Source organism: Pteropus medius, unplaced genomic scaffold (assembly GCF_902729225.1).
Source record: "Pteropus medius unplaced genomic scaffold, Ma_sr-lr_union100, whole genome shotgun sequence".
Lineage (NCBI taxonomy): Eukaryota > Metazoa > Chordata > Mammalia > Chiroptera > Pteropodidae > Pteropus > Pteropus medius.
In genome coordinates, this window is record NW_024353517.1 from 6598614 (window position 1) to 6614698 (window position 16085).

The window sequence follows — 16085 nt, forward strand, 5'->3', positions numbered from 1 at the left end:
ACTGATAGAGACTGAAATTAACTAGAATGTTTTCATTAACAGGCAATTTGAAATAATTTTGTAAGCTTCAAAATAGTCTCAAATAATATATTATTTTCTATTTTAATATCGCTTTAAGAAAATTGTGTATATATCTATGCGTGTGTTTGAGATTGGATATTTCAAAAACACCATAAGGTTTTTTATTTTATTTTTTTTTAATTTCAGACAGGCAAATATAAGGGGATATGAATGGATATCTCTCTCTCTTAGTGGAGAGGAAGAGTGAGTTCTAGGTTAAATATAATCAAGGAATTTCCCTGTCTTTGCTATTTGAGATTGTGACCACAACAGGCGGTTGGCTGAAAGGGAGAATGAAGGGGGGTGGGGGATAGGCAGGAGGTGGAGATGAAAAAAGAAAAAAAAAATTAGCTCCAGAAGTAGTTACAGAAGTCCTCAAAACAAATCAGTATGCAGATACAAGGAAATGTTAATTAGCTGGTGCAGGGTGGATGATCATCAACTCAGTTCTGTTATAAAGGTCCAGGCTGCTGAAATTAAACTCTGATGCCATTCATGCCAGCATCCAATCACCAGAGAGACCAGAAGTTCAGAGATGTCTTCAAGTTGCCAACAAGTGTGGCCACTATACGTCAAGGACTCTAAAGCTGTGGTGAAGGGGGAAGAACATCTTTAGAGAGGATGCCCAGCTGGTAAGATTTGACTGTTTCTGATGTTTTAGTTATTGATGAATCTCATTGGCTAAGATCAAGAAACGCTCCGCCTCTTTGCAAATGTGTGTGAAGGGGGAAGTGTCTAAACTTTTATGTCTGAAAGCATTTGACCCTATTGCTTTTTAACCTCCTGGCTTTATATCTATATATACACAGGTATACGTGTATATGTCATATACTTATTCTCCATTTGTTGATATCAAAGAGAGTTGAAGGAAATGAATTTTGAAACTTCAAGGTGTGCTACCCTACAGTACTGTCCTGACCCTTACATCCAGCGGTGAGTTTAAACGTGACATAACTTCTATCAAAACTTAATTGGAGTGCCTTGTGTATTACGAATGTTTCTGCTGTGTACAAAGAGCAACCCCTCCTTGTTTATGAGCACAGTGATATTATTATTATGGACTTTTTGTGGACTTAAACTGATCTGTGGGCATCTTTTCTAATTTACTTTTGGTTCATATCTGGGTCTACAAAGTGACAAAGTTTGAAGACAATCTTCCTATGGTTTCTTTAAAAAACAACCACACCATTTTAAGATGTTTAAAATCTGTTATTTGCCTTGCTCAGCACTCACCCAACCAAGAAGAAGAAATTTCATTGGACAGGGATCATCGATGGATGATCTCCAAGTCAAAATAAACACAGAATAATTTCAATTTATACATTAAAAATAGATAAATAGCCATTGTTATACCAAAGTGATTATGGCTTGTCATTTTGGCTCTAAGAAATATTTTCTTCTTGATTTGTTTCATAACAAACACCATCTTTTGACAAATCTGACTTTTAATACTTAAGATTATACTGAATTTTATTTATGTTTATAGGAAGGAACATTTGCCTAGCCCTAAGAAAGAATATTAGTGAGCACGCACGATGTGTCTGTGTAAGTGTTTCAAATTAGAGTTTTCTATTTTTAAACTGGTAAATGAAATCTGAACAGTGTTTTTCCAGTCATAAAGTTATGGGAAATATTCAAGTCGTATGTAGCAGTGTGATGTTGTTAATTCAACAGCATGAGATTTGATGTTGGAATTTCGTTCTTTATTTTATAAGACTAATGAGCGAGGTCCTCTGAGTGTTGAAAATGATGGAGTTCCAAAGGGGTTAACTTGTCATTCACCACCGGTGCGTATTGGAGTTCCATACCAGAAGCGGAATGGGCTTTCTGAGCAGAGCTCAGTTACTGTCACATTGCCTAGGCAATTATGGAAGATGTGTGATCTTTTTTCATTAATATGATTTGTCACCATGTAGAACACTAATGTGGACTCTGTAGGCTTTGATTCTATTTTTGTGAGATTTCTGGTGGGCTGTGTGAGAAAGCAGAAGAGGAAAAGTAAGGCATAAAGGTAAATGGAATGGTGGAGAAAGAAAGAAAAGAGAGGGAGAAAAAGGAAAGAAAGAGGAAGCAAGTTTGTGGTTTTCCAGGTTGAAATGGGAAATGTGAATGGTGTTTGACTCCTGCCTTGCTATGTGCCATGGACAATATTAGCAAAAATAAATGGCTCTGGAATTTATGTTCTTGGATAACTTGAAACTTAGGTTTGGTGGGAGTTGGGGTTAGGGTTGATTAAGAGCAAAACACCAAAGATTTTCTAGTTCTCAAAATTTTTTTCAGCCTCAAGATTTTCTATTCCACTAAGTCTTTTGAAATAATATTTCTAAGACCATAGTTCTGATGAAACATTAGTCATATAATGCTTCCCTTAAGGGCATCCTTTAAAAAGTAGGTACTTGGATCTACCTCAGCTTTAAAAGAAACTTTTTCTATTGATTAACAACCCACACGTTAATCCTTTACATCTCTATCTAGAGGCATTTCTAGTGATTGATGAGGTCTGTAAATAGAAATAAATGAAGATATTGCTTTTCATATTGTCTCAACAAACTATTAATTCATGGAGCAAATATCATTGTCAGTTTTTGACAGATTGTGAATTTCAAATAATAATAGTATTTTAAAATAGTTTTAAATTTTACTGAACGGCCCCAGCTTTAATCGTGGTGAGTGTCGCTTTTGAGGAGAGGAGGGAAGTCTTTTGGGAAGCTGGGCGATTTTAGTGCCCGGTGGTCAAGAAATGTTTGTCTAATAAATTGTTTGAGGCAAGATTATGTACTTCCCACTTGTAATGAAAACTGGCAAATGAATTTAAAAAGCAGAAAAATATATGTCGCTGAGCATCTACTCTGTGCAAGGCACTAGAAATACAAAAATGAATAAGATATCTGTAATGTTCATTTAACACTATAGTACTTATATATTTAATAATAGATATAGTTTTCTCAAATATTTTAACTGTTCTGTCACATATTTTAAAGACTGACATTACTTTCCTGTCGATATTAGTGAATAAAGGAATGAACGAATAAATGAAATATCACTGTGAGCAATCTGTGATACCATATATTGTCAAAGCAAGAATCACACAATTTTCTCTTTGATGTCTAATGAGTGAATGGGTTTGAGTTGTTTTTTTTCTAAGCAGACAACCCTTGTAGTTCTCAGTTTACAAAAATCTATTTTAAGATATACCAGATTTAATCATTCTATAATCATAGTCATCTACATAGTTAAATTTATCTTTTTCCTGACCTTGTCTTTAGAAAGAAGTCATGAAAGAGAACTTTCAAAAAAAGAAAGAACAAGATATATTGTTATTTTTAACTCTAAGCTACCTTAATGCATGAATTTCCTTTTATCACAGAATAAATGAGAGATTCTATTATCATTTATTACTAAATGTTAATGTCATTTCCAAAAAGCCAATTTTAATATACATCTCAAAGAATTATGATAATCATTCTCTTAGTTAAAATTGAGATTGAACCCTCTGATTTTTTCCATCGTGCTTGAACATATTGACATATTATGCATTTAGTTGTTCTCTGGCGTTGATGTTAATTTACTTTAGTTTTTGCAAAAACTTTTCTGAAAAGTTAAACAAGTGAGCTTAGATTTCCCCTTTGATGTTATTGGCCATTACACAGAAGAAGAGAGGTGGACAAAATCACATCTTGTCATTTTATTGCTAACTTAATTTTAACAAAAATTTCAAAGCGTAGATGAAATTATGCAAGATCAATAAATATGAGCCAATGGGTAAGTTATCATTCTCTTATAAATAAAATATTTATACAATGAGTTCTACTTGTTTATTTTTTTATTAGGTAAATACTCAAAATAAATCTAAAATTTATCATTTTAGAAGCAAAATATTTGTTATTTATTGTTTGGGTTATAATTTAGGCCTTCTTGAATTCTTTTAGTTTTAGAATTTCCATTTGATTTTTAAAATAGATTTTTTTTAACCAAGTAATACCAGAAGACAGTTTAAATTCTTTCAAAAGAGACTGAAACTGTTAAAGTACTAGTTGGATGAGTAAAATGTATTTCCTGCCCATATTACATATCGATTGTGAATTTCATGCTCTAGTAGCTTTAAGGTCAACTTTATTAACTGTGCTTTCTAAATATATCCCAAAAGGAAGGGTGGTGACAGTAAACTTACAGTAGAAGATCATTTCATTAAAATCACATAAAGGCAGATGTAGTTCCTTGTTGAATGTCCTCTATTTGCCTCTTTACATCTGCTCTCCATCCTTCTCTCTTTTTTTGTTCTGTACCCAGAAAGTGGACTTCTAAATATTGCACTGACAATTCCTTTCTCCTCTAGTCTCCTCTTGGATTCAACCAATGGGAACCTCTGACAGGAAATCAGAGGATACAAAGAGGGAGAATTTGGTGTATATATTTCCTGGCCAGGTCCCTAAAGGATGCAGGTCCTGTTGGAGGTCCTTGCCACAGGTCCAGATATCTTGAGTTCAAGTAACTGCTCCCTACTCTCCCTTTCCTTCAAGCCTAGGGGTGGTAACCATTCCCATCCATGCCTAACTCCAAAAAGCCATACCAAATCCCTTATTATTTAATAAATAATCCCTTCATTAAACTTTCTTCCAGGACTCTTTTTTTCAAGTGTTCTTTTTTTCTGCCAGGATCATGACAAGTACAAAAATAAAAATATGCTCATAGTATTATGTGCATATGAAGACTTTCAAAATTGATATGTAATAATATAATTTCTCATGTAAGATAAAGGATGTATCCATCCATCTCAGTAAGCAAACTAGTTTTCTGTAAGCCAATTTATTAATTTTAGTCATCTACATAATCACTAAGTTTCTCTAGCCGCCTGAAAGGAAGGATCCAACATGCTGCAGTCTATGTGTGTTGTTTACATGAGTATTTGAAATGAAGCAAGGCAGAGGGCAGGAAAAATTATTTCACAAAGAAATATGAAGGTCAAATTTAGCAACAGGGACTAATGAATCCACCAGCAGTAACCAAGAAAAAAACTGCTTTACTATTTATTTTCATGAGAATAAGTTTTAGAAGACCTTTATGACCAACTGTGGTCGGCCAAAAGTATGATGCATTATAATTCTGTATGCTGCTCCTGAGCTGTGAGTGAATTTAAATGCCAGAGAGGCAGGGAAGTGTGTGAGCTGAGTGCACATAGGACTTGTCTGGATAATAGTCTTAACTCCATCACAAAATGATTGTGTGACCTTCATGAAATCATTTAAGCTATCTAAATCAAAGTTTTTTCATAAGGTAAGTAGAGATAACAAACTCTGATCTACTGTTCACAAATAAGACTTTGAAAATTAAATATGAACCCAACTGAACTCTGAAATTTATCCCCTTAGTGTATTTGCTCAGTCCTATGTTTGTGTGATTGGATAGAGAGTGGAGATTCTTTCCCAGCAACAACTGTGTCCCTGTGTAGGCATGCCTTACTCCATTGTGCTCTCTATCATCTTTAAATTAAGAACAAAGATCATTAGATTACAGGTCTTGAGATGATCTTAGCTTGTTTCTCTCAATCCTTATACTTCAGAATTGAGAAATGTGAATCGCTGAACGATTAAGTAATTTGTCCAAAATCATGCAACAAAATAGTAGCAGAACCAGGGCTGGAATTCAAGTCTCTTGACTTCAAGTTAACTGCTATTTCTACCGTAGAACATAACATTTTATTAGATCTGTATAGAACTTTAAAGTTAACAAAGTGTTTTCCAAAGCATTAAGTATATGATCCACCTGGGAGGTGGGCAGTTATGGTAGGCAGAATAATGGTCTTCAAAGACAGCCACGTCCAAATCCCCAGAACCTTCAAAGGGGAATTAAGATTGCAGATGGAATTAATGCTGCTAAATAGCTAGCCTTAAAATAGGTAGATTATGTTGGGCCCAACGTAATCACAAGAGTCGTTAAAAATGAAAGTAGAAGTTAGAAAGAGTCAGAGTGATGTGATGTGAAAAAACACTCTGCAGATTTTGAAGATATAAGAGGATCATGAGCCAAGGTAAGTGGACGGACTCTAGAAGATTGAAAAGATCTGACCTACAGAACAGTAAAATAACACATTTGTATTGATTTAAGCCACACATTTGTTACAGCAGCATTAGGAAACGAATTCACCAGGTTACAGCAGCATTAGGAAACGAATTCACCAGGTAAATAATTTCTATCCCCAAATTATAGTAATGGAAACTAAAACTTTGTTTTCATTTGTTTGTTTGTTTGTTTAAAGTAGTCTATGAACTTATTATTTAGTTAGTTAGTCAGTTAGTTAGTTAGTTATTTTGGTGTTGAGTGGGAAAAGTAGAAGATATGAGTAAGATACAATCCTAGATCTTAAGGAATCCAGAGTAGAACTACATGCATAAAAGTAATACAAAGTGGTACAAGGAAAGATAGAAGGACACCAGGCATGCTGGATAGAGACTGCAAGAGCAAAGCACCCACTCTGGAGGCAGCAAATCGGAAAGGTGACTTTTGTTAGCAGCATCTGTTAAAGTTTCTCAAAATGCCTTACACGGAGGTATTTTTGACTCTTAAAGTCAAAGTGTGAGGCCCAAATTTAGATTCAGGAAAATACAGTAATACACATGGTCACTTCTGATGTCAGGAATTCAGAAAGATATGATTTCAATATCCCGAGATATGATTTGATAAATTTAGATGGAGCTTTGGAATTGCATTGTAAACAAAAACTAACAATTTTCATTCTTGTAGTTCTCGGGCCACTCTTGGAAAAACAGCTCCAGACCCTCCAGTGCTGTAAGGTTCCCAGTTAATTTTAGGTTTATGGTTACTTTGATGCCTCTCTTTGAAAAATTGACAATAGGAGAAGGAATGCAAAAATCGGCATTTTTATCAAGCACCCTAGATGATTTGTTTGTTTGCAAACCTAATTTTGAGTACTGCTACCCACAGTGAGGCAAACCGACCGAATGTTCCAATAGAAGCTCATAAAACAGTAGCCAGTGATATGAACGACAGACGTGCTTTCCCAAAGAGAGACTTCGAGTACTCATTTTACTTAAAAGCCAAATGGATTGTGAGATTAAAGTGGCAATTTTCAATCTGTTTCAAGTCAAGGGAGCCAAGTTTCTGATTAGCTGTTTTGCAGCTCAAATTTGTCCTGACAGGGTTTCTATCTTCTTTAAAGAACACACCAAGAAATAGTCCTCCAGCAACAAGCGATGGCTAGATAGAGCACTATAATTATGATCAAAGTCCAAAGACTCTGGTCTGTATAATTATGCACTTCCCAACCTCTGAAAGTCACTTTGTTCCATTTAAAATAGGATAAGAAATGGACATGGGGTGACGTGTATTTATTAGTTAGTCAAGGTTTTGGAAATGACAGTTATTAACATTTCTGTTTTACCTTAAGCCATATTTGTGGATAATTTAGATGGAGAGAATTAATTGTCTATTCTTATCCTTGTTGTTTGCCTTCCATTCTCCACATATCTGACTCTCTTTTTACTATGAATTAGACTCTTTGAAGTTCAAAATGAAATCATTAAGCTTAAGAGAAATGTAAGGAGTCAAAATACCCTTGCTACTTTCAAATTTTCAGTACCTTTTTCTTTTGTTTCAAACTTAATTTGCCAAGTTGAACAGCAACTACTTTCTAATAACCCAGGCAGCTCTCATAATTGAGAGCAAAACCAGCATCATAATAATATTGAGAAAGACAAAACATTTTAAGTCAAGAAGTGCAAAATTGGAAGCTGATGTGATAATTTAATCAGCCACGTGGTTATCTAGAGTAGATTTTTAATGTAACCTTTATTACAGATGTGGTATAGTTCGAAATGAATAATATATTATGCACAAATTCATGGTAGAGGTAATACTACAATAGAGACTTTTGGTTCTAAAGTTAAGTATCTTATGCTTTAAGATTGTTGATTGCATTTAACTTATTCTTGCATCATATCTTGACATTTCCTCAAGGTGGTCAATTTTTAGAGATTCCTTAAAAATATCAAGCTCTAAATATTTCATTTGAAATCTATTCATTAGCTTTTATTTTTTTGTCTCAGTGAAACTGCCATTTTTGTGCTTGAATTTGATACTTTCGTTTACTTTTTAACTATATAAGTAATTATAGCATATTTATTGAATCATTTATTCAATGAGAAAACTCACTTTCTTCCAACATTTCCATGATGCTTCAAACTCTCCTAAATAAAAAAGTGCTAATAAGATGTATTTTTCATTTTATTATTTTTTTCAACATATATGTTATCTCAGGCAATGAATGAAAACTTTCTACTTGACATTTTTTCAAACTAAATTATGAGCAATCAGGTCAAATGATTTTTTTTCAGCATCTTAGTTGATACTATCTAATAGGATAAATCTTTGCATCTAAAAATATCACAAAGCTATGTTTTAGTATCCCACAGAGGCTGATGGGGCTTTTATTAAGACTTCTTCACTAAAACTTGAAATATGAATGAAGGACTTACCTTCAACTTGGTACTGGTGTGAATATAGGCCAGCTTAAATGTTGCATTTGCACGGATATACTTTACACAGAATCTCATGTGGAACCATGTCTTCTCACTGAGCAAATCTTTCAGTGTTGTATGAATGCACTACTGGCCTTTCTATATAGCATTTGCAGTCCCACCTTATCATCCCACATAAAATTTCTATACAATTTATCTCTAAGTCTTGAGTCCTTCTAAGCAGTAAAATGGAAAACTTGTTTTTTCCTCTCTACTTGTCTCCTTTTCTTCTTTTCTTTTTGTCTTTCTTTCATAGAAGCTCTGTTTGTTTTGCATCTAGGGAAGACAGAATATACCCGAAAAAGCTAAAAATATCACAAAGCACTTTTTTTTTTTTTAAACCAGCCCATGCTTTGCTCTGCTAAGGAAAATTGGGGCATTTTGCAAACAAAAGTGAGAAATTGTGACAGCAACATATCAAAAATAAAACATACATACAAAACTGACAAAATATATGACTTTGAGATTTTATAGAAAAAATATTTATCTAGTTTATCTGAGTTGCACACCAGAGAGGAGTTTTATAAATTAGCTAATATTTAAATAAATTAAAAAATAATGTTTGGGGTGACAAGGGAGAATAGAAAAAGGGAAATGATAATACCTGAAAACAGTTCAATGTCGTCGTAAACTAAAACTATTCAATAATGTTTAGTAAATATTTACTAAATGTTAGATGTCAGATATATGATAGGAAATTTTAAAATTCAAAGTTTTTAAGTACTTGTTTTATTGTAAAAAATCTGATTCTAGAATCATCTGAATTAAGTGAGAGGTAAAGGAAGATCTTTGAAGCTCAGGCAGAAACATAAATGTCAGAGCACCTTAGGTATTTCAGATAAAACAAGTTCAGATAAGAATACTTGTGACTTGATATTAATGATATCAAAAATTAGTTCTTAAACAAATGATGTAGCCTCAACAATAATGAAAGCCAACAAAGAAAAATCTAGTAAAACAGTTGTTGTTCATGCCATTTTCTAGGTTCATAGATTTTTATATATAGAAGTTATAATTATAAAAGAATTTCTATGTCTTATTCATTGTATAAATTACATAAGAACTTTCCATTTGTCATCTATTTTTGCATTTATTATATAAATAATCGCGTAATGATATCATATCAATAAAACAATAAATTTATCATTTTATCGAGCATTTAGGTTGGTTGTAATTTTTATCGTAAGTTAAAAATATTATATAGCCAACTTTCTTCTGAGATTTCCTTGGAATAACCAATCATTTCATGAAAAAATATTTAAGGAAAGAAAATTAATACATGTTCAATCCGTAAAGTTTTCATGTAATTTACCTGCATTACATCATATAATACTATTTTTTAACAAATAATATCCCCAGTTTGCAGATGAAAAAACTGATGCTAAGAGAAATAACAAATTTAACCAAGCTGATATAACCCATAAAGGGAAGGACCTCTTTGGATATGCGTTCTCACCTAAGCAGAATTTGAACTCAGGACTGCCTGATCTAAAGGCTTTTGGTGCTTCCCCCCACAACATGCTGTCACCTGAGAAGTGAAAGTGTTGGCAAATAAAAAGATATATATGTTTTAAAGTTTCTGGAAAACATTACTATATAAAATGGTATGCCAATAATTTTGCCAGAGTTCCAGCTTTGGATATTATTTGTAAATTTTGCTAATTTAATAGCAAAACGGCATGTGGTTTTAATTTGCACTGTTTTTAAACTACAATTGCAATTATAATTAGAGAAACCACAATTACTACTTTTAAAAGATCTCAACTTTTAATCCTGCATTTTTTAGAAAATGAGAATGAGACATAAACAAGCTAAATACCTACTACTTATTTAATTCTTACTATGTGCCAGAAACTGTTATAGGCACTTTATATATTTACATTTAATCTTCAAACCACCTTAAGATATATTTACTAGTATTATTTATTACTAACAAAGGGTTAATAGTCTAATGTTTAAGAAACTAGATTTGGTAGTCTTATGCCTTGGTTAACTCTCTCTCTGCAATTGTTAGATCTTGTCTGTTTTCTCATGTTTAAATGAACATGATAATAATTGTACCTACTGAGTTGCTTTGAGAATTAAATGAGTTAATTATGTGAATAGTTTAAGATAGCCTCTGGCACAGAGTAAATACTGTATAGGTGATAGCTCTAATTATTGCTATTCTATAGATGAAGAAATTGAGGCACAGAGAGGCTATATAACCTGCCCAGGGTAAAACAGCTAAGACAATAGTGGAGATGAGTAGAATTCTGATTTCTGCAACACTATTTTTTTTTTTTTTTGGTGGTCAGTGCCCTAATTAACTCTCAGTAAATACTATGTAAAAACGATTTTTAAGCATTAAGAAAACTTATGAAAGAGACCCTAAAAATTAATCATTTAACATTCTAGGAAAATAATCTAATTCTAAAGAAGGAAAATGTTACAAAGTATCATTTTACCATTAATACAACCCTGGAGAGCCAAATTTGAGGGCAATCTAGTCTACTTTTGGAAATAAATGAGTTTCATTCAGGACCTTATACAAAAGGTTACAACTTCAAAAGATTGGAATTGCTCAGTTTGGAACTTGGAACCACTTACTTTAAAAACTCTCCTTTAATTATCTTTTTTTCTCTCTCACTGCTTTTGTGGCTCCTTTGCTGTTGATAACTCACAAATTCCTCATTTCCTGATTTCTGTTATTGAAATTTGCTGATTTTGATAGAATGCTCTTCTACATACTCTCAACTCTATTCAGATCAATCCTACTTTTTCCCCATTTTCATTCAGCTGATGTGATTTTTTTTTTTTTCCCAGTGTGGTATTTTAACTTGCCATCATTTCTTGAACAAACTTTGACTTTTTTCCTTTTACTCTCTGCTTGGTTGTCTTAACTGAAAGCTGTTCTTTCTCTGAAAACACCCATCTTTCTTCAATAGAAACTATATTGCCCATCGTTCTTCAATAGAAACTAAGCCTTCTGCACATACTCCTTTTCATTCAGAGGGCCAAGAGAAGAAACTAACTTATTTCTTGGACAACACTGCTGTTTTCAGATCATTGTTTACCCACTATCACTCAACAATCTCATGTCTTCTGAAATCTCTGCCATCAAAGTGGTTCACTGAACTTCATGACGATGTACTGATCTTTAGGAGATTATCTTTGGAACTTGGCTCTATTTTGCTCTTTACTTCTGCCAACATTTTTGGGAATGCCAATATTTCTTTGACTACATATTTCTACTATGTAGTCTCAGTGTTTCTGGGCTTTCTCAACTCCAGGATCTCCAAATGACACTCCATTGCAGTTACCAACTCACATGACTGTGTCCTAGACTTCATCATTACCTGATGCTATTCTAGTCCCAAATCATACTATCTTTACTTCCCTTTCTGATCTCAATCTATTATCCCTTCACTCCTCTTATATTCCCAGACTGCACTTATTATGTTTCCTCTACACACCCTCACAATCTCCCCTGAGAAAATCTAATCCTTTCTTCAAACATTGCCTTCATTTCTATTTATTTCATAATGTCTTTCATGTGTGTTTACTTACAAATTTCTGTTCACTTACTAGATCTTCACTACTCAAAGAGAAGTACAGAATCTGGGGAACCACATCAGTCTTACTAAATAAGAATTTATATTTCAACAAAAACTCATAGGGATTCATAAATACATTAATTTCGAGAAGCATTGTTCTAACTTAGTAGCTCTCTAGGTGTGATCCTGAGAGCACAGCGATAGTAGCACCTGTGAATGTGTTAGAAGTTCAAATTCTCAAGCCCCATGTAAGCCCTACTGAATCAAAAAGAATTGGAGTGTGGCCCAGCACACTTTTCATTGTAACACACTCTTTAGGGGATTCTGATGCACACTGAAGTGTAAGAATGTACTTATGGAATTTCCAAAGGGAGGGTCTGTCTTATTTGTTTTGATATCCCCTGTAAATATTACTTATTTGTAATTCTCACTTCCTTACTGTGCTGTTTTGATCATTCAACACACACCACCTTCCAAATACTATTTCCTTTACTTGTTTATTGTTTCTTATCTGTCTCTCCATACTGGGGATAAAGTAACGCGAGGGCTACTTTATGCTCTGATTTATTCCATACACCTAGAATAGAGCTTGGCACATGTGGGTGCTCAGTAAATAAGTGTTGACTGAATGAATTTTAGAAAAACAGTTAATAAAAAAATCCTTATTTGCTTAAATTGCTTTTCCTGATGCCCAAGATACAATTTCTTTAGAATGAGTAAAAATGTTTATTGAGAAGGTTTTTTGTTTGTTTTGCTTTGTTTTGTTTTATCAGGGAAATCAGGCTGAAAAGGGTCAGAGAACTGAATCGAAGTCACAGAGCTGGTCAGTGGGAGAATTAAGACTTACAGCCAGCATTTCACATTCTAAATTCAATGTTCCTCTCACTAAACTTTGCTACCTATCCTGTTCGTAAGCCTATGCATCTTAGCTGTTCAAATCTCTCATAGTTCTTCAGGGCTTTATCTTGTAAAACTTTTTCACATACAGTATTTGAGCTATTATTAGTTGCACTTTATAGATAAAGAACCTAAAAGTTGAAAGCTAGTGACTTGTTGAATGTCACACAGATGCTTAATTACGGACAAAGGAAGAATTTGATTCCTGGGATCTAATCAAATAAGGTTTTTTTAAAATTACATACTATTTATTTCTCACAACTGTTCATTTAAAAAGTGTACTGAATACCATCTTTATGCCAAGACCTATTCCGGGCACTAGTGAGCAAAAATGTACCCCTACTCTCATAGACTTTACATCTTCAGTCCACCAATCAGCATAAGATGTGAGTGGTGAAAAGTTTCGCACAAAAATGAGACAAGATAAGGGCTACAGAGAGAGAATGACAAGATTGGAAAGAATGCTATATTAAATGGGATAGTCATCTAATATGGCCTCTGAGAGGAGGTAACCTTTGAGTAGAGATATGAAAAGACTAAGGAAGGAATTTGAGAGTGAAAGAATTCCAGGTAGGGAATGTAAGGAGATCAGAGTGGCTGGGACAGAATGAGCAAGAACAGGAAGATAGGAGATAAGATCTATTGTTATAGAGTAAGATAGTAAAGAAGGATTTTTTTTTCATTTTTCTCATAAGGATTTTATTTTGTCTTCTATTTCAAAGAATCACTTTGGCTGTGTGCTGTGTGCAGAATTAATTATAGACACCAAGTCTAAGGGCTGTTGTTCCAAATGAAATTTGATGGTGCTTTGTAATAAGGTGGTAAAAAGTGGTAATATCAAAAATATATTTCAAAAGATGACCAAATAGAAGTGTTGAAATTTATAGTGATGGATGTTATTTTGGGTGTAGGTATCATCTGTAGAACGACATCTTGTTCTCACAGCATGGCATTACCTGAGTGAATATATGTCAATCCAAAGCTAGCTCTCAACTTTGAAAGCTTAGAAGCCTGATGTGTCATCACAAAATCAGTTTCTTAGTTAACCAATTAGAGATTTTTTTAAATTAATTTTTATTAAGTTGACATTGGTTAATAAAATCCAGTAAGTTTCAGGTGTGCAATTTAACAGTAAAGCATATATACATATATAGCATTGTGTCCAATTAGAGATTAATATATGAAGAATAAGAAAGCTGATGTATTATCTCTTACAATGAGAAATACAACTATCTTGGATAAGTTTCTGTTGGCTGATAAATATATTCTTCTTCTAGACATATTGTCGGGGGATACCAGATTAAATTCAACATGTTGCTAGATGAATATGGCATAGCAGAAAAATGGGAGGTAGATGGGTAATTTTATAGCTTGATGCATTCATCTCCCTATAGGTAACTCCATAAAGATATGCCTACTGGAGACTTATGTTCTTGGACCATAATATACATGTGCTGAGACAGAGCTAAAGACTCAACAGTCAGAATGTATGTCTCTTTTTATTCCTCAGCCCTAACCACTGAACAACGAACTCTCCCTGCTCTCAACTAACACATTCTTCCTTTAGATATATTAACAAATTTGATCAGATTTCGCCCTAGCTTTTGCAGAGATCATTCTTGAGCTTCTCAAGCTTTCATGAACTGTAATATGAAGCAAAAATTCTCTTAGTGTTTAATTTTCTTAAAGCCTTTGCCCTAAATTATGTTTAATTTATAAGAAGATGCTTTTCTAGTTTTCTATAACCTTCATATTTTTTAAGGGATTAAATCTAAACTGATTCTTATTCTTTGTTATTTTAGTGCCCAAAGAGTGTATTACAAAGAAGCATCTCAAGTCTTTCATGTGGTCCTTTGTGCTTGGGAGGGAAATGGTTGAATTTCAGCCCACTCTTCACTAAGACTGAAGAGATTAAAGAATCAAATAATGATTAGATCCTCTCTTTATGTGTGTTTACGTTATTCATAGTAAATGCTATATACCTAATCCCCCATTTATTTGTGAAACAACTTTGTGCTTATTAGCTAAAGCTTAGAAAGCATAAGACCCATTTGCCAGCAAGATGCTTTAAATATAAAACCATATTCCATTAAACATATGAAATAAATATTTACTTAAGTAAAAGAATGTTAACACCAAGTTTTTAATTTTAAAAAAATAATCATTCCAAGAAAAAATTGACAGTGATCATTCATGACAAAATGAAAATATAGATTATTAATCTGAAATGTATGTGGAAGAAAAGTTATACCTTCTATGTGCTCTAGGACAAGAAAATTGCTTTAATTTTAGAATCATTTCATGGTTATTTTGCTTACTGACTTCAATATTATAATATAAAAGTATTTCAGGTTACTATTTAGGAAATTTATTAAAGAGTACAAAGTACACACATTTTGGTGTTTATATTTTTATTTTCTTATAAATTAGTTTTTGAAAATATTGTTCAGCTGAATCTTTGTGGGAAAAAGTATGTTACTAATGTTTTACTTGCAAGAGACTAGCATTCTCAGATATAGCAATGTTATAACAGCTTTTTACAAAAAATATCTATCAAAAAAAAAAACAATACCCAAAAGAAATGATCAATAAAATAAATAAGTTGAAATTATAAAATCTTTTCATATTTGTATTAATGACCTAGCTCTTTAGAAATCTCTTGTGTACAAAGATACCTAACACTCAGATTTCAACATAAAATTTTCTGGCCCAACTCTTTCATGCCATGTCTTCCTATTTTCCATTGTCACATGCCCTCAATATAATTTCTGTTCAGCTTGATGAGTTGGAAGTTATCTTAATTGGATTAATGGAGAGAAGCCAAATTTTAGCATTTGCATTCCACTGAGAACACTTGAGTGGGAAGATCATGGAACAGCTTTTCAACTATAGCACCTGAAATGAATTTTGTAGTGATGTCAATCTTTGATTATCAGTTAGAAAGAAATGCCATAGTTGACCCATTCATGGACTCACAGAATTTGTGGGAGTAATAGGAACATTAGTGATTTTTAAAGCTACTTTTAGTCTATAGGAACACAAATGAATGGAAGTTGAG

At 33.2% G+C, this 16085-nt stretch overlaps 1 protein-coding gene across 2 annotated transcripts in view; it reads left to right on the forward strand.

Annotated features, from left to right (window-relative positions):
- Positions 1 to 230: 230 nt before the first annotated feature.
- Positions 231 to 16085, forward strand: part of TP63 (tumor protein p63) — a 210070-nt gene continuing 194215 nt past the window's right edge. For both annotated transcript variants that reach the window (XM_039850671.1, XM_039850672.1), the window contains exon 1: positions 231 to 993. In XM_039850671.1, coding sequence (XP_039706605.1) covers positions 932 to 993 — 62 coding nt within the window. In that variant the 5' untranslated portion in view covers positions 231 to 931. The remainder of the gene's footprint in view (positions 994 to 16085) is intronic.